Source organism: Uranotaenia lowii, chromosome 3 (assembly GCF_029784155.1).
Source record: "Uranotaenia lowii strain MFRU-FL chromosome 3, ASM2978415v1, whole genome shotgun sequence".
NCBI classification, from domain to species: domain Eukaryota; kingdom Metazoa; phylum Arthropoda; class Insecta; order Diptera; family Culicidae; genus Uranotaenia; species Uranotaenia lowii.
The window spans coordinates 293593556-293615281 of NC_073693.1; the positions used below are offsets into that span (position 1 = coordinate 293593556).

The 21726-nt window shown below is 37.1% G+C and overlaps 6 protein-coding genes across 10 annotated transcripts in view; 3 read left to right on the plus strand and 3 right to left on the minus strand.

Moving 5' to 3' along the window:
* Positions 1–5684, plus strand: part of LOC129754210 (fizzy-related protein homolog) — a 60162-nt gene extending 54478 nt beyond the window's left edge. For all 4 annotated transcript variants that reach the window (XM_055750113.1, XM_055750114.1, XM_055750115.1 and 1 more), the window contains exon 6: positions 2657–5684. In XM_055750113.1, the coding sequence (XP_055606088.1) occupies positions 2657–3349 (693 nt within the window). In that variant the 3' untranslated portion in view covers positions 3350–5684. The remainder of the gene's footprint in view (positions 1–2656) is intronic.
* Positions 5685–6308: 624 nt separating this feature from the next.
* Positions 6309–7729, minus strand: LOC129755559 (cytochrome b5). 2 transcript variants are annotated; one of them, XM_055752109.1, is made up of 4 exons: positions 7495–7728; positions 7330–7418; positions 7135–7209; positions 6309–6593 (listed from the first exon to the last, which is right to left on the minus strand). In XM_055752109.1, the coding sequence occupies exons 1-4, from the start codon at positions 7606–7608 to the stop codon at positions 6509–6511; spliced, it is 363 nt and encodes a 120-aa protein (XP_055608084.1). In that variant the 5' UTR covers positions 7609–7728; the 3' UTR covers positions 6309–6508. The 2 variants fall into 2 exon arrangements, with proteins under 2 accessions (XP_055608084.1, XP_055608085.1); XM_055752110.1 differs by lacking the exon at positions 6309–6593 and adding an exon at positions 6768–7048 and having other exon boundaries at positions 7495–7729.
* Positions 7730–8528: 799 nt separating this feature from the next.
* On the plus strand, positions 8529–11267 carry LOC129756503 (uncharacterized). Its single transcript, XM_055753406.1, has 3 exons — positions 8529–8738; positions 8789–9073; positions 9131–11267. Exons 1-3 carry the CDS (start codon positions 8665–8667, stop codon positions 10515–10517), a joined length of 1746 nt encoding a protein of 581 aa, XP_055609381.1. The 5' UTR covers positions 8529–8664; the 3' UTR covers positions 10518–11267.
* LOC129756504 (zinc finger CCCH-type with G patch domain-containing protein) lies at positions 10527–13278 on the minus strand. Its single transcript, XM_055753407.1, has 2 exons — positions 13015–13278; positions 10527–12958 (listed from the first exon to the last, which is right to left on the minus strand). The coding sequence occupies exons 1-2, from the start codon at positions 13063–13065 to the stop codon at positions 11444–11446; spliced, it is 1566 nt and encodes a 521-aa protein (XP_055609382.1). The 5' UTR covers positions 13066–13278; the 3' UTR covers positions 10527–11443.
* A 1504-nt stretch (positions 13279–14782) lies between these two features.
* LOC129755125 (cell division cycle 7-related protein kinase) lies at positions 14783–18443 on the plus strand. Its single transcript, XM_055751458.1, has 2 exons — positions 14783–15034; positions 16250–18443. The coding sequence occupies exons 1-2, from the start codon at positions 14893–14895 to the stop codon at positions 17878–17880; spliced, it is 1773 nt and encodes a 590-aa protein (XP_055607433.1). The 5' UTR covers positions 14783–14892; the 3' UTR covers positions 17881–18443.
* Positions 18444–18607: 164 nt separating this feature from the next.
* Positions 18608–21530, minus strand: LOC129755126 (actin-related protein 2/3 complex subunit 3). The gene is made up of 2 exons (XM_055751459.1): positions 21360–21530; positions 18608–21261 (listed from the first exon to the last, which is right to left on the minus strand). Exons 1-2 carry the CDS (start codon positions 21363–21365, stop codon positions 20731–20733), a joined length of 537 nt encoding a protein of 178 aa, XP_055607434.1. The 5' UTR covers positions 21366–21530; the 3' UTR covers positions 18608–20730.
* Positions 21531–21726: the final 196 nt, after the last annotated feature.

The following is a 21726-nucleotide window of genomic DNA, read 5'->3' on the forward strand; positions in this document are numbered from 1 at the left end:
GGCTCAATGTTGTTGGATAACAACATTCTAAGGTTCACCGAAGTTCTCCCGAATCTACGGAAGCACCTGATTCTTCAATAAGTCTAGTAGACTTCAGTTATAAATTTTACTTCAGCTTTTATAAAAACAGGAGGTATCTTCAATCCATTCGAAGCAACCGCTTCAAACGCCATCACTCCGACGGGAACTTGAATTTCACATTCTCTGTGGCAGCCAAATGCGGACATATGCGGATGCCTCAAAATCCTCAAAGTTTCGGTTTTTTACCTTCGAAAATCATCAAGGGAGGTCCGAAGGAAATTCGGAAAATCGAAATTTGAATTTTGATGCCAAAAGATTTAGAATTGCATGAAACGTCAAATTCTGGTAGTACCTCGGAGTTTTTGGCCAAAAATCAATTTTTAGAGACTTTGTTCGGAAAACGGAAATTTTAAAGTCGCTTTTTGACAAAAAAAACTTTTTTTTAGATAACATCAGATTTAGACGTTTCAAGCATTTTTAATTGATTTGGAATCAATTTTTCGATTTCCTTATAAAGCAGTTCAGCAGTCGCTTAAAGCAATTGCTTCGGATGTTATGAATAAAGTTTGTTTTGACAGCTGTTTTCTCAGTCAGGAGCTTTTATTTTTAGAACAAGCTCGTTTGGTATGAATACAGCCCAAATCTGAAGCAATGGATTAATTTAAGGGCCTTCTGAATTACTCTAACGATAGAGGGAAAAAGCAATGCCATCAGTCGCATTTCAAACAAAATTAATTGCTGCCAACAGATAACGGTACAGCAACAAGTCAAATTTTTGGGTTGGTCGTATTGGAAGTATGTATAAAGAGTGAACAAAATATATTGCTAGATATTTGCTTGATTTCGAGCTAAGTAAAAGCTATAGAAGCAATTGATAAACCTTATTCTTACCAAATTGATCCTGTATGTATGTATGTTGGTTATCCACTATGCATGTTGCACGGATTCACCGCTGTTTCTGCCTAAGTATATGTGCTCACATGCATTCTTAGATTATTGAGACAAATCTCCAATGCAACGCGTACACTATACCCGGACCCATTAGTGTATTTTGGAAGAACTATTCAATCAGGTGGGCTAGTTTATTTACAGGTATTCCGGCATTCGTGTATATACCTGGCCAGCTTGCAACTGATTGAACATTCCTATTATATAGCCAGTTATAGAATGAAACACATCTTACCTGTCGGCCACTTATGGGGTTCGAACCCAAAAGTTTTCTTGTCGATACCGGAAATCGAAACCATGTATGCCTGGCATACCAAAACCAGACTAGCGCCAGTCTATCCGCTAGACCACATCGGTGCTTTTATTCTTACCAAATTGATCATAATGAAAAATTAAAATAAAACTCTACAAATACAAAGGTCTACACTTATCTTAAAACTTTAAGGATTTTTCTTAGGAATATATCCCTTGAAACGTTGATAACACCTCGTGGTCGTACGTTGAGTTGAAAAGCTTGCAACAGTGCGGTACAATCAGTTCTCGATGAAAGCAAATCGGCGACGACAAAGGCTCGTGCGGCGATCCTGCGGGCTTGCAGCGTATCGATGTCGATAAGACGGCAGTGGCTCTCGTAGCTGGGAAGTCAGAACGGGTCTTGCCAGTTCAGGTGTCGAAGGACGTATCACAAAAAAGCCGTTGTATGGTCTTAATACGCTCGGATCCGTTTTGCTAATAATAAGGCCATTCCGGATTCCAAACAACGACACTCGGCTCTCCAACAACGGCCTGTCGTTGAAGAGTCATGGCTTTTTAGATTGGTTCCTACTGCACAACAAACTTATTACTCACCCGCCGGGGGTTATTAGATTTGTCCGAATTTGTTTTCATCACTGTGTCCCTCAGGTGTACAGCGAACGGCAGTTGTCTGCGTTACTATAAAACTCTTATTTTATGTAGAGATAACTTTAAGTGGGGAAGTTAAATAGGAAACCCACTGAATGTTTCCTATTGTCCTGTACTTGATGCACCGGCGCACCTCCTCTTTGGTGATCGTGCATCGACTACACACCGGACCGAGAGATTTCCTAATCTGGCTGTGAATTGAGCAACGTCCGTAAACCGTTCCTTTTAAGTGCTTTTTGTTTTGTCTAACCTTATAAAAGTGCCAATTCGATGTGGTTTCTTGTTGCACGAAATCCGGGCAGTGACGATTTCAGCTCCCATGTTATTGTTCTGCTGTTTTTTTTTAAATATGTTTGTCGTTTTTCTTTACGTTTCGTGTGTGTGTGTGTGTGTGTGTGTCTGACGTTTAACACTCTTAATTCTAAACATTTAAGTTTTGTTCTAACTATAATCCAATCACTACACGCTCAAAATTACATAATCACATATTTTTTTAATCATAACGCTACAATCAGCTATGCGTTTTTTTTTAATCAACCTTTTGTAAAAGGTCTGATGGTCTATTTCAACCATCGAGAAATCTTGCATAGTTAAATGAACCTAACATGATGGCTGATAGTATCAATATGTGTGTGGTATTGTATTTTATTATCGATAAATTCGGCGTATGTGAGGGTCTCGTATTTTACTTTCACAATTTATGAAATAATGTTTCTGATAAGTTACCTAGTCTCTGGCCAAGAAATAATTTTTGCGAATATTTTTTCCGTTTTTCATCCTCCAGGTCAACAAATTGCAAGGCCATTCTGCTCGAGTTGGCGCGCTTGCCTGGAACAGTGATGTTCTCTCGAGCGGGTCTCGAGATCGTCTTATCATGCAGCGAGACACCCGCACGCCGGCACAAGTGTCCGAACGGCGTCTAGTTGGTCATAGGCAGGAAGTTTGTGGACTAAAATGGTCCCCAGACAACCAATACCTGGCCAGCGGTGGCAACGACAATCGGTTGTACGTGTGGAATCAGCACTCCTCCAATCCGGTGCAATCGTATTCGGAACATATGGCAGCAGTGAAGGCCATCGCTTGGTCACCACATCATCATGGATTACTGGCAAGCGGAGGCGGTACGGCAGATCGTTGTATACGCTTCTGGAATACATTGACTGGGCAGCCAATGCAATGCGTCGATACAGGGTCGCAGGTTTGTAATCTGGCCTGGTCCAAACACTCGTCGGAACTGGTGTCAACCCATGGGTACTCTCAGAATCAAATTCTTGTTTGGAAATATCCCTCACTAACTCAAGTCGCAAAACTGACCGGACATTCGTATCGAGTGTTGTATCTGGCTTTGAGCCCTGATGGTGAAGCGATTGTAACCGGTGCCGGGGACGAGACTTTGCGTTTCTGGAACGTTTTCAGTAAGGCAAGGAGTCAAAAAGAGAACAAGAGTGTACTAAATCTTTTTACGAACATTCGATAAGGGTGAGGTGAGCTACTATTCATTGCCTTGGGTGAACGATAATTTAACCCTGCTGAGAACCATAGATGCTTCCAGAACTCTCTAGTATAATAAGCGAATTACCAACCACCGGAGAACACATTAGTATCTATTTGCTATCGATTCTTACCATATTTGTTCAGGCGTCAGTCTGCATCACTTCACCCCAAAAAAACTAATTTATTTATATGCCTTAGTATATATTTTTGTAATTATATTTTCTTTTTGAAGGAACTTATTGAGAATTTGCTACGAAGAGTTATTTTTGTATGAAGCAAAGGCAAACCAGGTTTGAAATGATTGATGATTGCGCAGTGGTATTGTTAGAATGAACAGCGAAATATATATATTTTTATTCGAGAATTGTACAGAAGTGGATTTCGTCGAATCCGACGAATTTATTTAATTTAGTTAGTTAATTTTACAAGCACCGTTAGAAGCGGCAGACGGAATAAATTGGGACTCCACTCACCCTTTCATTAGGATCGAACATTTGAATTTCTTCTTGCTCAGAACGGTTAGCGCAGTAGTACTGATTTGTTTGTTATTAAATCTTATTGAACAAAGTTTATTGTACATTTCTTATATCTATCATTTCGGTTTTCTAGATTTTAGCACTTTCGATTCAATAGGTATAGACTCCTTTGCAGCATGAGATCTGGCAATATATCATCTTGAATCGTTCATCATCCGAGAAGATATTTTTCCAGTCCTCGTGATCTCAATCATAGAATAAGTTTGAACTAAGCTGCTAGTGCAAACCTTCATTAACTACACTACACCTTGAGTAATAAACACCTTATTGAGACAATGACACATGCTTGAAATTTGAACGTCATTTTTCCGTTTGACGGTTGCTTGTTTGTTGCATACTTGAAAATGGAAATAAGGATAATAAAATTTTTCATATTGTTTCTGAGCGTTGTTAAACAAAAAGGTTGTTTGTTATCAAGGAATATTTAAATAAGGTAGTGTCGAGAGCCATATTGGATTTTTTTTGTGACGTCACAAAAACGATTGTATCGAAAATTTATGTGAGAATGGTAGGAATTTCAAAGAAAAACACGTTTTAGAACGAAATCGAATTCCAATTTCATTTTGATTTTGTTGTAAGGCCTCTATTTCATAATGTTATGCAGTTTTTTGGTCCTTAGAAGATTGAATAATGTTATTTTCTTAATTTATTAATGAATGCAATGTCGCCTTGAAGCTAAAACGTGCAAAAATGAAGAAAATATCAGCTTCGAAAAGTCTAGCTGGTAGATCTTGCGTGTCCAACTGATTGTAATGATTTTAATCCAACCGGTGTAACATATACAATTCTTATGTAGAACAATTAATATCAATTCATGATTGTTAACTCAGTTAACTAAAATGCCAATTAAAGTTTGTGGTTTGGTATCAAAAATTGTGTTTTGCTCATTTTTTTGTAATGAGGAGCTCAAACTGCACTTACTTGAACATTTTCATGGAAGACTTCGAACTAATTTTAAAATTTTGCAAATTTCAGTGGTGAAAATCCACAATTTTTTCGAACTTCGATGGTCTTTTTTAAAGAAAAATTATTCGTAAATGCAACTTTTTTTGCACCCATCTTGAAGAGTAAGAATCCTTCTACAATAACACGTTTTCAAAGTGGAAAATTTCCAGGAGATTCTTCGAATTCTCATCGAAAAAGGAAAGTTTTCTAGTTAATTAACAGGATTTTCGTGATTGTGACGTCTCAGCCTGAACCAATACTAGAGCAGGGCTGCCTTGGCACTACCTTCTTTAAATATTCCTTGGTTTGTTATAAGTTTTTCTGTAAACATATTATGACCAAATCAATTTTCCTTCAATAAACGCTTAGAAACAATCAAAATTATAGCGAATGAAACAAAACAAGCTTGTTTTGATTATTTTATGTAAAATATTTTATCTTGAGTCATGAGTGTCTGATATACGTACTGTCACAAATCTGTAAAATAGTTTTCGAAATCAAAAGTCAATAAATCAGATGTCTCTGATTTAAGCATTCATTGTTGAAGCATCAACAGATCAGACTTTTAATTTCGAATACGATGATTATAAATTTTGCCATTTTAACCAAACTTTAAAAAAAATAATTTAAGCCCCTAAAACAAGTTAAATAGATACAATTGACATCATAGTGAAAAACATACGCTAACGAGTTACAACAATAATCTATTCATTCTCTAGCTCTAGTGCTGAACTTCCAAAAACTTGTACGCGATTATTTCATAACGTAGGTACGTCATACTGGAATGTAACTGTATGTAGAAAAAAAAACAAAATAAACTTTGATAGTGCGGTGAAATTATGTTTTTACATTTTCTTTAATGAAAATAATGAGAAATCCCAGTTAAATCATACTTAGTTTTATCTAGCAGATATTTAAATGTTATATTAGAGTGAAATAATGCAACGTTGTAAATATAAATGAGCTTTATATTATTTCAAAAGTAAGAACACAATTGTTGGCAGCTTTATTTTTTCCCTTTTTCTGATTTTATTTTCAAAAAAAAAAAACATTCACCAAATTTTTTTTCAATGGATACGATATTAAACTAATTAGATCCTCTCTAAAGTGCTTAGAAAAGTTTTTTTTTTAATTTACAACTAGCTTATTAAAGGAGAAAAAGTTTTACTTTCCGTTATGTAAGATTCTTCAATCTCGCAGTCCAACAGATTACGTTTTCACTAAGCCATCTTCATGGACATTTCCGCGTACGAGATTACAATCACACCCATGTGAATGTTGCCACTAGAGTTTCATCGCAATGTTCGTTCTAATTTTCTGAATGGTTTAGCAAGATTATTTTATAATCAAATGAGATCAGTAACGCTGATATTCATAGATTATCATTGTAAGTAAACGTGAGCTTTTGAAACGTTGAAGTAATAATCTCGGCAGCTGTTTAAAAATAATACGCCAACAACATTGTATTTAGGTTTTTATTCTTAATTTCATAAGGTTATAGAAGCTTACTTTGTAATGCATGATGATTAAATACTAAGCCTTTTAACAGATTCCTTAGGCTTTGATCCTACGGTTTTTATTAATTCTGTTGAGCGGCTTTAATAAAGTTCATTCACCCTGTGATCTTTACGCTATTTGTTCAAGACATTTCAATGGAGATTTTACTTTTTAAAAGCTCTGTACAAAATTACTAGTCCCAATCCGAGGGCCAGCGCTGAACCCGCAATGATGAGTGGCCGTTGTAAGCTAGAAAAACCGAAAAATATGATTCAATTTACATCAGTATTCAATTAAATGAGAGGGAACTAAAACATAGAAACAGACTTTTGGAATCATACGACGGTATTAAAATAGAAATAAATTCCACAAGTAGTTCTACAAGCAGAGTAAGGGACAAATCGGATGGCAATGGAATAAGCGTTTTATAATCAAATAGATTTATTATCCTGAGAACTTTAACGAGCAGCACCTATGCCAATTATGTATATGTTTATCAAACTTTACGTATAGCTAATAGTCGATTGTATCGTACGAAAAAGTTGTACATTCATTTAAGAGATTTGATTTGTATAGTTTTATAATGATAATACAATATGATATCTTGTGAAAGGACGGAACAAGACAAAAAAAACAAAAAATGTTAGCCAAAAAGCTTAGCTTTCAGAGAACCAAGCCATCCAGATCCGGATGAGGAACCAGAACTAAGCATAGAGATAAAAAAAACCAAAGGAAGGGATTTATAGTGTTATGCATTCAATATAATTATAACTATTAATGCAATACTTACTCGACCGGCACAGCTGGTTTTTTCTTTCGATCAGCCTCGATAAGTTCTCCAATTAAGTATTGCTTCATCTGTTGCCTTAAATTAGAAAATTGGAATTAGAAATTACTGTACAGAGAATTTCTTCTCACGTGCATTCAAGTTCAGATAAGTCGAATAACCTTTAAAGTTGGATGATTTGGAACAAAACAGTCTTACTTTGCATCGGTGCTATGTCCAACATCTTCGAACTCCGTGGTTGCGTCCTTGCCAGCAGACTCGATTAAAACCTCCTCCCCACCGGGATGCTACGGGCAATAAAATAGTAAAATAGTAAAGGGCGTTTATGTACATTTTAAAAAAAAAATTATAACTTGTGCATACTTCATTTTGGAATTTGGTGACGTCATAAACCTTATCGTCGATTATCATCCACAGGTCCTTGGGGGTGTTATGTTTGGCCACTTCCGCTTTGCTGTACTGTTGGAGCGATGCCATTGTGAGCTTTCTGACAGGATATTTAGGAATGTTTTTTGAACAATAAATGCAGCCTTCAATGCTTCAATGCAACCGCGCTCACTAAAGACAAAAAGGAAAGTGATTCTATTATGGCTGATGGTGGAATTAAAGAAGTTTCTAATGATGATGATGATGATGATAACGGAACGAGCTGATGATGCTGATGGTCATCAACAGGTGATTGTCATGCATTGTCATTATTCAAGTTACACGACTTTGAAAGGTTTAAGTTGAAATATTTTTTAAAAGAAATTGTCTTTTTTTACAGTTTTACAACATATTTTTTATCAAGCGATTCACCTATTTTAAAAATATTTCATTACCAAAGATACAAACCTTGAAAAATGGAAAATGGAGATGAATCCTTTTTTCTAAAGGTGCCTTTATTGCCAAAAAAAGTTATCAGTACCTATAATTGTAATTGTAAATTATCTTTATTGATTTATTGAGCTCATCGATATAAAATCAAAGTTAGGGTCAAGGAAATATAAATCTAATTCGAAGCAAATCTCCTAAATAGTGAAATGTTGCGGGGCAAAGTATGGTGTATACGTTTATAAGTTTTCCTCGCAAAATGCTCTTTCGCTCTTTTCAACATCTGTTAATTTTCTCCTCACTTTTCTATCCATCTTTAACAAATTTTCAATTCTGATATTCTTTCTTCAAGAATATACATTTCACTAATATGCCGAAAATAAATTTACAAAAATCAATTAACGGTGGTTAACTTATCTAAAAAAATAAGCATTCTATCCGAAATTTAAGACAATCGTTTTATTTGTTTTTAATCATATTTGTCGAAACTTCAATTTCTGAGTTAAAAGTTTATTTTCAAGGCATTACTAGTTAAATTAATTCAAGCGTGTATTCTGAGTTGCGGAATGATGATCCATTGAGCAGACCGAACAGACTGATGATCATTGAAACAAAATTGTCATCAGCTGATAAGGAAAATAAATAGCGAAACTTCATATTTTCTGGTGGAAACCGAAAAAAGCACGAAAACATCGTAATTCATAATAAAAAAGTTTGAAAATGCCAATCGGTGGTTCCGGTTCAGTTGGCCAGCACTCAGACGACGACGATGACTTCTTCAAGCCCACACCAAAGTAAGAAACAATAGTAAATAAAAGCATTGTTACAATCATAAATTTTGCAGCTCAACGCTGGCTAAAATTTTCGGTATTGCTAAGCCATCGACCAACACCATCAAACGAAAGGAAGAACCGAACCCTAGGCCGGATGTTGCGAAGGAAAGAGGAACTGTTTCTTCTGCTTCCAAAATATCCGATCGCTACGGTTCCTCTTCATTCCGGTATGTTCCACCTTCGGCCACTCAGCAGAATGAAAGTGACAAGATTCGAGAGACGAAAACATCTCAGGAAAAGACTAATAATCCCGAATGGATCGTGGCCTTGGCCAGCGTAGTAACAGCGTACAAATTGTATGATTAAATTTGATTGATTTAAGGTTCAATATTTAATTTAATTTTCTTTGTTAGGATCGACAACAACAATAAGGGACTTGGAAAACTTGGGTTGGCGTTACTCAAATTGGATACTGCGTTAAAGATTATTCTTTATAGAACAAAAACGGATGCACTGGCCACACTAAATGTAACTCCAACAACGGAAATCTATGTAAAGAGCGAATATTTACAATTTAGAACTGATGATGAAAGTTTCTGGAGCGTCCTGTTTGATAAAAGCGTAGAAAAAGAACAAATTTTGACCATACTGGGAAAGGTTTGTTTGATACATTTGGAAACAACTGAGCCGCCTGAGCCTAAACCTCCAGTACCTGCAGCTCGAAGCTTTCCTATTGTAGAGGAGCCTGAATCAGAGGTAGAAACAAGCAACAAACATCGTTTAATTTCGAGAATGGCACGAATGGGCCAATCCATTCTTCCTCAATCAGATAAAACTAGCAGCGTAAATGAGGTCAGCGATTCATCCGATACAGATGTAGCACGGATAGAAACCATTCCACGACATCATCGACGCAGTGGAAGCGGTGGAAAAATTCATCCTGTAGCCATTGGAATGCAAATGGTGCCGTCCTCACAGGCAGCTGCAGCATTTTCTTCGGCTATCGCTGGACAAAGCATGATGCAAACGGCCACCGATGTGAATTTTAATTTGTTCATGACCGAATCGCGCATGCAAGGAACTGAAGTTCGAATGAACTTATCGAAGCTCGAAACCAAACTGGATCGAATGCTAGACAAAATAGAGCTCATTAATATAAACAATGGATCAGATGCAAGGTCGAACATTGACAAAGATGAAGATATTCTGCAATTAGAAGAAAAAAATCTTGAGCTGAAGAAAGAAAATCATGTGTTGAAAAATAAAGTTAAAAATTTAGAATCAAAAACCAGTTCTGCCGAAGAATTTACTTCGTTGAAAGATAATTTGGCAGCATCAGAGAGACAATGTAATTTCTATTCCAAAGAAATTGAACAATTACAGCAAGATTTGCATCTCAGTAATGTCGAAAATGACAAAAACTTGAAACAAATTGAAAACTTATCTAATGAAATAACTGCTAAAAATTCGATCATTTCCGAAAAAACTGAGGAATTAAAGGTTTTGAATGAAAAATTACAAATTATGATAACGGAGCAGGATTCCATGAGGCAAAACAATGCACTACTTGTAAAACAAGTAGAAAACTTGGAAAAGAGTATTGCGAGCTTAGAAGACCAGATTCAAAAGCAATCGCCCCAAAAAGGAAAACAAGATTTTGATATGATGATCAAAGAAATAATGAATAACTGTTTTCAAAAGCTGTGTGATAAATTAGAAGATAAAAACACCTTGCGAGTGATAGGGCAAACCTTGAAGCAAGAAACTAAAGCAGTGCTAGATCGGAATTTGAATCAATAGACAACACTATTCTCAGTTAAATAATCTTTTAATGCATTGATAAAAGAACTGACCAAAAGTCCAAGCGATTTTTAAACAGTAATTTAATTGTTCACAAGCTAGTTCATTCACTTTCCCTCAAAATTCCAATTTTTTATTTAGTGTCTCTGCATCCTCGATGTTTGCAGCAATGGCGCAAAACTTAAAAATAAAGCCTATATAGTCCACACTAGGCAACTTGGACTGCGATTTCGGTTGCTGAGACTTGTTTATGTTTACATTTGCATCTCGTCTCGTCTCAAGTCTCCCAACAAATATGGGAGACATTCAGCAACCAAGATGTAAACTTAAACAAGTCTCAGCAACCGAAATCGCCAAGTCCAAGTTGCCTAGTGTGGACTAGGCTTAAGAAAACTTGCGACTCTGTCTAAAAAGTGAATCTTGACCACACGAAAAAATAAAATCTTACCAAAAAGCCTTTATGTCAAATGGCCTTTAAGCCACATGGCATTATACAAATGGCCATTTGCCAAATGAAATAATGCCAAACATCATACTTCCCAGTTTTGACCATCTATATCGTGATTAGTTAATGCTACACTATATACTTTCTCAAACGTAGGATTTTAGAAATTTCTTAGTTTTTTTTAATTTTAAGTACAATTCTGTGTTGTGTACAGCTTTAAGTTAGTTCACTTAGTTACTGATTCAATAAATATTTCTATGTTATGTATTACCTATGTAGAAGAATAAAGAGGATCAAGCTGTGACTGAAATTTGTAATGTTGTGTTCCTGCTTATTTTTTTTTTTCTTATTGTTAGGTAAGAATGGTTCGTGAGAAATAATCAAAAAACATCTTTTTGCTTTAAATTTTTAACAAACTTAAAATGCTTGGTAGAGAAAATTAATAGCTAGGTAGGAAATTGTTCCATAATCTTGAACTTTTCTAGAACACAGTCATCTTCTTTTTGTCGGATCTCAATTGTTGTTCTCGAGAAATTGATACTTCTGTCTCCTGAATCTGGCGAATTTCGTTCCGTTTAGCTGAAATCTGCTTGTTAAGATTGGTATGCATTACAGATCCCGGTTGATGTCTACTCAAGGATTGCGATAGTTTAACTATGTCCAACTCTAATCGCTTTGTCTGCTCACCGAGAACCAAACTTGCCACGTTGAGGTTTTTCGAAGAGCAACTTGGAATGTCTAAATTATTTTTCTTGGAGCTGCTACTTCCAACTGATTTAGATGCTTCTTCTCCTCCACCTAGAATTTGAGTGTTTATAAAACTGAACACATCTGATTTGTTGTTGTTACGCCTAGCGAAATTTGCATTCCTTCTTTCCTGAATTCTTTGTTCACGTAGCAATTTTTTCTCCACACTGAATAAGTCGCTATTACCGTTAGATTTTTCCCTCAATTGCATGCAGTAATCCAACGATTTTCCTTGTGGTAACACTTGAGCGCAAACCGGAACCACTCTACCTTCACCCCTGCTACCGAGACCAGCTCCCACGACGTAGCCCATTTTCTGCATAATTTTCGATCCGATTCCACGTGTATGCTTCTCCCATTCACCCAACCTCTGTGATGGAACAGGATTCAAAAGACTTTGTTGAATGATGTGTGCATTTCTCATGGCTGTCAAATCATCATCTTCGTTTTCGCTTCCATTATCTGAGCTATCGTCCGTTTCTTCTTGATCCTTCAGAGGAAAAATGTTTTCGAATGGAGCTTCTACGGCTTTCTTCCCTTCCTCGAGCAGTATTTCGCAAGTCTTATTCTTAAAATCCGCCTCCTTCACTGTCCCTTTACTCCAGAGCTTGTTCTTTTGTTTGACAAGAACCTTTGGATGTTTCTTTTTCAATAGTTCAAAGTTAGGTTCATGATAATCTTTAAGTTCGTCAAATGTTACATTTTCGCCATGTGAATAACGACATCGGTCATCGTCAAATTTACATTCTCCTTCCAGATAGTAACTGCAGGGTATCATTTCTTGGTGAGTCGGGTTAATGAACAGTATCTTTACCGTTACATTAGTTACGTCCGTAGAATCAAAACTACAAATCATAGCATTGTGATACATCTTAGAGCCCCACTTATGAACATGTGGAGCCGAACATTTGCTTCCCACTAATTGCTGGAAGGTGTCCTCAAGGTTCGAATTCGTTTCCTTATTTACATCATCCGTACCGTCAAGGGTGGAAGCTGTTTGGCAGGGTTTACCCGTGACTGGTGCGTCCAAAGCACTTATTTCAGCCATGAACGAAGCATACTCGTCATTATTTGGGTCTTCGGCCGAAAATTCTGTACTGTTGTCAGCTTTTGGGATTGCCTCAGTCTGATGCTTCAGGGTTTCAAGGGTTAACTGTAGTAATTCGGCCAGGTCCCGTCTAAGGTTTTCGAGCTCATTGCGTTCAGATTCAGACGTTGTAGTGGCCAAAGTACAGTCGACTTGCTCCAGCTTAAATGTTATTTGTTTTTTTTTATATTGTATAAGTGTTTTAATGCATAAGTTACCTGTGCTTTGTACAAATTTATGGAATCGTTTAATTCTTGAATGTTTGCCATTTTCGATCACCGAGGGATAATATTTTCAGCAAACAATTTCACGCGAACGTTCGTGAAATTTTGTGATAAATGATAGTTGTGAAAGATTAATTACCAAAAGATCTTCGAGTGTTTTAAAGATCCCGTTGGGGTTGAAATTTTCTTTTACAAAACAAAACAAAATATTTTGATATTATTTTTACGCACACATAATCTTTTTCTTTTCTTTACTTGAACATTGACATGATGACGTATAGTTCCCTTTTGTGTTGACAGTTCGCGTGTCCTGTTTACAAAATTTTACGAACAAGAAATGGAGGGCGGCGAAATTTTTCGTGTAGCTGCACGGTCAAGAAATTCAACTAAAAATTCAGTTCAAGGATAGCAAAAAACCAAGTCCCATTTTGTGAATTAAGCACATTTTTGGTTTCTTGACGGAAATCTCTCCGGGAACGTACAGAAAGTTGAAAATGCTTAAAAAGTTCTGAAAGAAGGTTTGCTTATTGAAATGTTTCAACATGCTTCTTTTTCAACATTTTTTTTTTGGACCAACCCACTGGCATTGAATATTCTGGGGACAGCGCTTCTACTTGAAACAAAAAATCCATCGAATATCCAAATGCAGAGCTTTTAACGGCGCGTTCGTAAATTGATTTTTTTGGGTGATGCATCAGTCGATTGATTTGTTTGGTAGATGTCAAATCACTTTCCATATGCTTTTGCATACGTTTGTTTGGAATTTACGAACGCCAGCATCGATAAAAAAAAAATCACTTCGATAGAAAAAATCAATTTACGAACACGCCGTAAAGAATTCGAATGTGCCGAATCGAATATCCGGATGCTTCTTGTGTATTGAAGACCGGAGGCTGTGAAATACCAGTGAACCTGCATATAAGAAAAGCGACATCTGATCCATCTTCAAATAAAACATCTGTCCAAATCGCCGAAAGCTTGGACAAAAAAAATCCTCAGCACTGTTTTCTGGCTCAATGTTCAAGCTCTAAAGTTAACGCTCAGGCAATCCACTTTTACGACGACACTGTGCAGAGACAGAAATAATGCAATATAATAGGAAAATTCTCTGGTAAACGTACTGCAAGAGTAGGCTGAACTATTCTAAATTTTTACGAAATGTTGTTTTAGAGGAATAAAAATAGCGTCGGATAGTTTAACAACTGATCAGTGGTTAAACTATTCCAATATTTCTGTTTTCAGCTGGATGAACAAAAAAATATTTTTTTTGTTCAAAAATTGAGCTGAAAACTAATTTTTTTTTTTTTTTTTTGTTTTTTTTTTTTTTTTTTTTTTTTTTTTTTTTTTTTTTTTTTTTAAACGAACACACACATATAGGATCTCAGTGAAACTTCATGTTTCTTTGAAGAGATCTAATTTTACTTAACTCTAAGGCGTACATCTTTCAAGGATATTATGGCTAGCATCTTACAAATGCTAAAACCATCAGACCACAGAAAGAGTACTATATGTGCCGTGATCGGGATTCGATCTCATGGACTCTGGCTTAGAAGACTGGAACGCTATCCTCTAGGCCACGACCGCCGGCGTAATTGCGTAAAACTTGTGAGTAAAAATTAAACGAAGACCCGAATGCTTGCTTTGTTTCCTCAGCGTGTACAATTTGAAAACAAGGAATCAAAACAGGAGCTGAGAAGTGTCAAAAACAGTGAGGTCAGCTGCAGTGCCTGAATCGACCTGTCAAATGGTGCACTGACAAATCAGGGTATCTGGCAACCCAGCTCATGGGAAAAGCAGAAAACGCGTGCAGCCATCAACAGAACAACAGCGGAAGGCCACCATCTCACACAACATCATCAACCACACAAGAACATGGAGGTTATCGGCGAGACTCCGAAGAAAAGTGGAAGCGAAAGTGCACCATGCAAGCCCACCACGTTGTTGGCCACTCAAACGGAAGGATCGGCGGAACTAGCCGAACTGTTGAACGCCGAGGTGCCAAAGAAGGATGAAAGTGAGTATTTTTCTAAATTTATATAAAAGAAAAAAAATGAGTGAACTGATAATTGGCAAGCAGGAGAAAAATTGGATCGATGCACATTATTTTTATGGGTAAAGACAGGTGGTTAGGATGATGAAAATTTAATAATTTTTTGATGAGCTTTAATTGCATTGTACACAGTTATGTCGGAAATCATAACCTGGTGTAACTGATTCGGATGGATAAGGAACAAAATAACAATGTCATGATGTATTTTATCGTCGAAATCTTCCATAACCTATGTTTAAAAGTAGGGCAAATTACAGAATCGAGCTGCATCGGGCGCATTCCATATCGTTACTGTTCCGTACTATACCGTTAAGTTGTAATGCCCATTTACACTTCTCGTGAAAATGACCGTGGAAATTTTTATTTCCTCAATTACTCGACTAAACTAGATTTTGTAACATGGTGGAATCGAATCCGATTAATGTCTGTTTTGAGTTATTGCCAAAATACGATTTTTTCACATTCATTTTCACGGGAAGTGTAAACCAGGTTTTAAGGCGCACTAAGAGGGGCAGGCTTACTTCCATTATAAGATCTTGAATGACAGTTCCATGTCTTATTCTGGTTCCATGTCATTATCTGCTTATTTTTTTTTATTAACACTCAATAAGTAGAATATTATTAGGGAAGAGTTGTGCAAATTTGCCCTAGCCATCAAAACACAAAGAAAAAAATTAAGAAGTGTTTTCCTTAACCTGACTATAAAGTTGATTGTAACTAACAGTCTGCGTTGAAGGTGATAAACAATAAATAACAATTACAATTATTGAGGACTGGAATATTCACCTACTAAACCATCAATAACTCAGGTCATGTCATAATATAATAGCGCCAGCCTAAATTTTACTACGGAATTCCGGACTTCCGAAAGACTTTCGACAAGGAACGCATGTCGGAAGCATGTGTTTTGTTGCCAGTTCACCAGCGACGTTTCTATTTCTGAAGTAGCCCTGCATCTTAAAAAAACATTAAATTTTGGATATTTTTTAGCAGACACGAGTGCTATAAGAATGGTAAAATGTTTTTAATAATAATAATAATTTGGTTAATTATAATTACGATTTGGAAACACAGGAAATACCATTTTATTTTTTTTATTCATGCATCATGAGAACAAACTATCATTTTCGATAAGTTTTTTTGAATTTAAATTGGTTTGTTCACGCTTGTCTTTCGCAGAGTTGGTCGCTACCCTTCGTCAACAAATCCCGGACATCGATAACATTTTCAGGATCCATCGTAAGATTGGTCATGGTACGTTCAGCTCGGTGTTTCTTGGTTCGCTCAAGTGCCACGAGAGGCTTCCGACCGAGCGCAGGAAGCTTTTCGCTATCAAGCACGTAGTTCCCACTAGTCACCCGAGTCGTATCGAACGGGAACTGCGCTGCATGATGCAGATCGGCGGCGCAGGGAACGTGGTCGGTGTGGATCTGTGCCTGCGGCGGCAGGAATCGGTGGCATTCGTGATGCCATACATTGCGCACGACCAGTTTCATCAGTATTACGACAAGATGGGCCCGGCGGAGGTGCAGTTGTATATGCGGAATCTGTTGGTGGCACTCAAGCGAGTACATGAGTTCAACGTGATTCATCGGGACGTCAAACCGAGCAACTTTCTGTACAATCGAAAGCAACAGAAATTTTTGCTGGTAGATTTTGGTCTGGCTCAGGATATCAGTTATCGTAAGGTCGCCAGCAAAGAATCCTCAGGAGATGCTGATAAAACTGGAAAAAGACGTCTTTCTGGTGCTACTGGTCCCGACGGGAACCATCTTGGTTGCGACGATGTTGGCCTCCAGCAGCAGCAGAAACGGGTCAAATTAGCTGATGATAATCTGGAGAATAGTACAACTAACCAGACTGTTGAACAGGGTGCTGTTGTTGGCGCATCGCAAGGACAACAAGCGCCTGCAATCTTCAAGACCCCATTGAAACAGTCGAATCAAATCATCTCACCGATGAAGCTCTCGAATATAACTAAGGATCTCTACGGCTCGCCGCTAGTTCGGCAGGTTAAGTCAACCGTGCTGGGAATAAGTACCAATATTAAAGCTGCAACGCAACGTCAGCAGCAACAACAACAGGGTCTACTGAATACATCAGCATCGATTGCACCAATCCCTCCGAAAACTGCCACGGGTGCAACAAGAAATCTTTACCAATCATCTGGAGTCAAATCGGATGCTATTTGCGAGTGCTTCGGTAAGAGCCAAGTTTGTAACATCTGTCTGGTTAAGAAAGAGATGCAAGCTTCGCGCGCCGGAACACCCGGTTATCGTCCCCCAGAAGTACTGCTAAAGTATCCTGATCAAACGACCGTAGTCGACATCTGGGCTGCAGGCGTCATGTTCCTTAGTATTCTGTCCCGGTGTTATCCTTTTTTCAAAAATTCTGATGATTTTCACTCGCTGGCCGAGATCATCACCGTTTTTGGTGATCAGCGCATCAAAAAGACTGCCGCACATCTAGGTCGTCACGTTAAAACAGCACAACGCAAACAACCATTGGACCTGCGCAAACTTTGTCTTCGTTTGCGTTTCCGTTTTCGCCGCCTCCGGACACGTCAGCAACAGCAGCAGGACCAGCAGACGGAGGAACCCGCGGCTACGTTTGCGAACAGCTGCGACAACTGTCAGCAGCGACTGGACGAATGTTTATGCGAACATTCCGAAGCCAATCGAGACTTCACCGAGGACGAATTTTCCGATTCCGCTTACGAGCTGTTGCGCAAGCTGCTGGAAATCAATCCGCACAACCGCATCTCGGCCGAGGAAGCTCTACAACATCCCTATTTTCAAGAGAGCTTCTAGGCTACACTTATACATTTCTTGCCCGAATCAGCGTTAGGGGCCGATTGCTACAAAAAAAAACATACATAAGTATTATTATTGGAGAGATCTCCGGAACAAACCATTAATGCCAATTTTTCTCTCATATGTAAGAGAATTCCATTCATGTGAAATCAGACGATAGATTACATTTTTCGCTAGACAAAAATAACTGTTCGTCGTAGGATTAATTAGCAAAAAAATCATGCGAAAAAAACGTGTTTCTCTAAGAGATCTTTGAACAAAAAGACAAGTTCTTTCATACAAAAGAAGCAAAAATATGTGGGTGTGTAATTTGTTTTTAACTTATTTAATTCAAACCGAAATTATTTATTTGAAGAATAAAACTGTAACCTGAACGTGTACTCTGTGAGTTATGTAAAACTAAAAAGGTAAATGTCGTAAGGCGAGGGAAAGGAAGTATTACATCATCTATTCAAGCTCGAGGTGCTCACAACCGGCACTTGCAACAATGACAGAGAGATCCAGACTTTACATGTAAGTGAAACTAAAAAAAAAAGAGGCAATAAATGTAATCAATAAGAGGTTTAGTTTTTTTTTTAAATTTCACTGAAACGAAAAACGCAACAAAGGAAGTAAAAAATGTAGAGAAATAACATTTTTAAAGATACTTTGATATTCTATCATTTGCTTCTAGCAGAGGATTACATGGAGTAAACTTTCGAAGGTTAAATTGTAACAAAAATAGTAATGATCTGGTACTTTTTATTCTTTTTCAGTATCTAGGTCATCATATTTTAAGTTGAATGACCTACTTAATCAAAAAAAAAAAATTAAATTAATAAAAACATCATTCAAAAAAAAAAAATACTCAAAGGACATACCTTTTTTTAAGGTCCTACGCCGTTTGGCATAGTCATTTGGCGTAAAGCTGTTTGGCATAAAAATCTAAAAACTCATAAGATAACATTAAACGTTGCTAAAAATTAAAATACAATATTTTTTTATCCAATTTACCGAGTTTCTACACAGGAAATTTTTTTTGCTGGAAACCAGCAAAATTTTGCTGGTTTTTGTCCCGCTGACTTTCCAGCAATTCAAATTGCTGGAAAAAACAGCAAACGTGAATGCTGGTTTCCAGCAATTCAAATTGCTGGAAAATCAGAAATACAGATTGCTGCAATCCAAATTATTAATTTCTCCGTCAATAGCCATTCGATTCCTTTGAAAAGGGCCTCAGATTAAAGATTGATTCTTCAGGCTCATCGGAAACTATTTTTTTGCTTTGGATTTCCGGATCTGAACCATAAATAATGAGCATTCAAAAGAAATTTTCATCACCGTCCCTCTTCTTTGAGGGCAAAAAATTAAATATTTTCTTCTGTCTATGTTCAAAATTTGATAAAAATGTAAAATACTTCATATTTCAGTGATAAATAATCAATTTGATTGAATTTTTTGTTCAAACCGCACAAGAAAAGGACCACACAAGGAAAAATAATCACCAAATTTTAGTTTTAAATCGATCAAAAGCCCGTTGCATATTACTTTTAGCGATTTTGAAAAGCCAAATATTGTTGGTTGCATTAAAATGCATCAATGCATATTTTTCTCATAATTTTGATGATTGTCAATTTGAGGAAAAAATTGATTTTCTGAAAAATTCCATACATTTGCCAGTTTTTTCCATAACTATTTTTGGGGGCTCTTACCAATACGTTCAAAGAGAGTGGAATAGCCTACCTTCTATATTTCAAAGTACTATGGAAACCAGCTATTTTTTTCAACACAACTGGCAGTATTTAGTATCAAATTTATATTTCAATTCAAAATTAAATTTTAATATTGGCTGTGCATATAATTAGCAATAAAAACAATAATTTTCTCTTATTTTCAATAAGGGATTCATTTATTTCCGAAAAAATCTTTTTGTTACATACACCGGCTCTGGGGTGGCAGCTTTGTGCCAAAGTGTTGATCATCCGCCACCTGTAAAAATAGTTTTGATTAGTATCCTGTACAATAAAAACTTACCCTTGACTTGATGCCTGGTTGCTAGAATATAGAGGAAAATAAAAATGATTATATTAATCTAACCAAAGTTCGTGAAATACAGTCTCACCTTGCTTCAGCGTACGAAAACAAACAGACTCCAATTTGACAACTCGATTGCTGATTTTCCAGCAAACTAGATCAATTGCTGGAAAGTCCAGCAATTTGAAAACCGATTGCTGATTTTTCAGCAAAATAGAAAGGAACACAACCGAATGCTGAAAAATCCAGCAATTAGAAAACCGATTGCTGGTTTCCAGAAAAATTTTGGATTGCTGAACGTTTCCAGCCATTTTTTTTGGCGAAAATTTACTGTGTAGGTTTATTAAAATCCCTAGGAAGGCCCCGTGTTTCTAGGTTTACCCGAAACTAGGGACAATTCCCTTGTCCGGTTCGCATACCACATGCCAAAAGTAAATTAATTATTTTATGCCAAACGACTTTTTGCCAATCGATATACAATCACAGAGAACAGACGTACAAGCTAGCCCACGAAACTTGTGTAAAATTTCCAGCGGCATTAGTTTAATTATGAGTTCATATATACGATTACGCCTTTTCGAAAACTGTACACTTGAAAATTTGATTTGTAACTTTTTAACGGCGCACTAGGTGCCCTGTTTAAAGTCAATTTTCAATATATGTTTTGGATGTCTGCATTTGAAATTTTACACACTTTTTTGAAGATTTTTTGTTCGAGCTTGTACGTCTGTTCTCTGTGATACAATCTTTTTTAAATTTTAAATCAAATGCCTTCATGTCCTATTTCTCATCTCAAATTAACTGTTAATACCAAATCTGTCAACGCATGCCCAATCTCTATTGACCTGGTCCCGAAAGGGACTTATCCATAAACTTCTTTTTGGCAAAGCACAGCCACCATTTGCTTGGTTTACCATCTTCCCCGGAGAAAACCCGTTCGCAAACCCGAATTCCGATTTCCTGTCGTAGCTGCTGTAGATATTGTTTCATCAAATCGGCCTCGGTTGCCGTGCCCGGCTTGGCGTAGACCGCATTCAGCGGGAAGCCTGGCTCTCCCGGTATGTCGAATTTCGATATTGCCAGTGTGTACATCTCCTGGAGGCCTTGGTTTTTGTTGGAACAGCGTTGTAATCGCTTCAAACATTCGGTAATGTACAGGGTTATATAGATCAGAACGCGATCCACCTCCGATTTGATTTCGTATGTTCGGAAGAAGACGTTCGCCTTGAAATAGTACAACGATTCGTCGATAATGTCCTGTTCGATGTTGGCATTGGTTGGGGCCGGGCCACGAGCTTGAGTTCGCAGCGGAAGAATAGCCATATTACCCACTGAGTGAGTGTAGTCTTTGATTTGGGAATGATAAGCCTTCAAAGAGAGATAAGTATTCATACGCATTTTAGTCACGCCCTATCGGTTAAGATGACTAATGAAGGCCGCTCATTCAACGGGCATAAACAACTTACTGGCATTTCTCCTGAATTGAGGAAAGATCAATCACCACTTTACAATTTTCTAATAGTTCAAAATGTCCTGATTACTACTGTTTTATTTTATTTAAATTGGGATTTCCAAGTAAATCAATTCCAGACAAAAATTATCGACTACATAAATTTTGACAATTCAATGCAGCGCAACACTTCGAAGTTCCTACAGTCATAAGCAAAATGTTTGCTCCACCCAAGGTTTTTAGAAACACACACTATATATACACACCTTGCTCCTAACCAGGGTGCTTACAGCATATGACCCCCCGAATAGCAAAGACCATGGTTTTAAAATAACCAAACAATGATTTTCAATATTTATAACAATGAACTTCAGCGTTTTTTA

Bases quoted from the DNA above. Each gene is read 5' to 3' on its own strand.
- LOC129756503 (XM_055753406.1), top strand. From the start codon at position 8,665: ATGCCAATCGGTGGTTCCGGTTCAGTTGGCCAGCACTCAGACGACGAC. The intron at 8,739-8,788 runs GTAAGAAACAAT...TAAATTTTGCAG, and splicing joins TTCTTCAAGCCCACACCAAA to CTCAACGCTGGCTAAAATTT. The intron at 9,074-9,130 runs GTATGATTAAAT...TTTCTTTGTTAG, and splicing joins GTAGTAACAGCGTACAAATT to GATCGACAACAACAATAAGG.
- LOC129755559 (XM_055752109.1), bottom strand. From the start codon at position 7,608: ATGGCATCGCTCCAACAGTACAGCAAAGCGGAAGTGGCCAAACATAAC. The intron at 7,419-7,494 runs GTATGCACAAGT...TATTGCCCGTAG, and splicing joins TCACCAAATTCCAAAATGAA to CATCCCGGTGGGGAGGAGGT. The intron at 7,210-7,329 runs GTAAGACTGTTT...TTCTAATTTAAG, and splicing joins GGACATAGCACCGATGCAAA to GCAACAGATGAAGCAATACT.
- LOC129755125 (XM_055751458.1), top strand. From the start codon at position 14,893: ATGGAGGTTATCGGCGAGACTCCGAAGAAAAGTGGAAGCGAAAGTGCA. The intron at 15,035-16,249 runs GTGAGTATTTTT...TGTCTTTCGCAG, and splicing joins GGTGCCAAAGAAGGATGAAA to AGTTGGTCGCTACCCTTCGT.
- LOC129756504 (XM_055753407.1), bottom strand. From the start codon at position 13,065: ATGGCAAACATTCAAGAATTAAACGATTCCATAAATTTGTACAAAGCA. The intron at 12,959-13,014 runs GTAACTTATGCA...ATAACATTTAAG, and splicing joins TAAATTTGTACAAAGCACAG to CTGGAGCAAGTCGACTGTAC.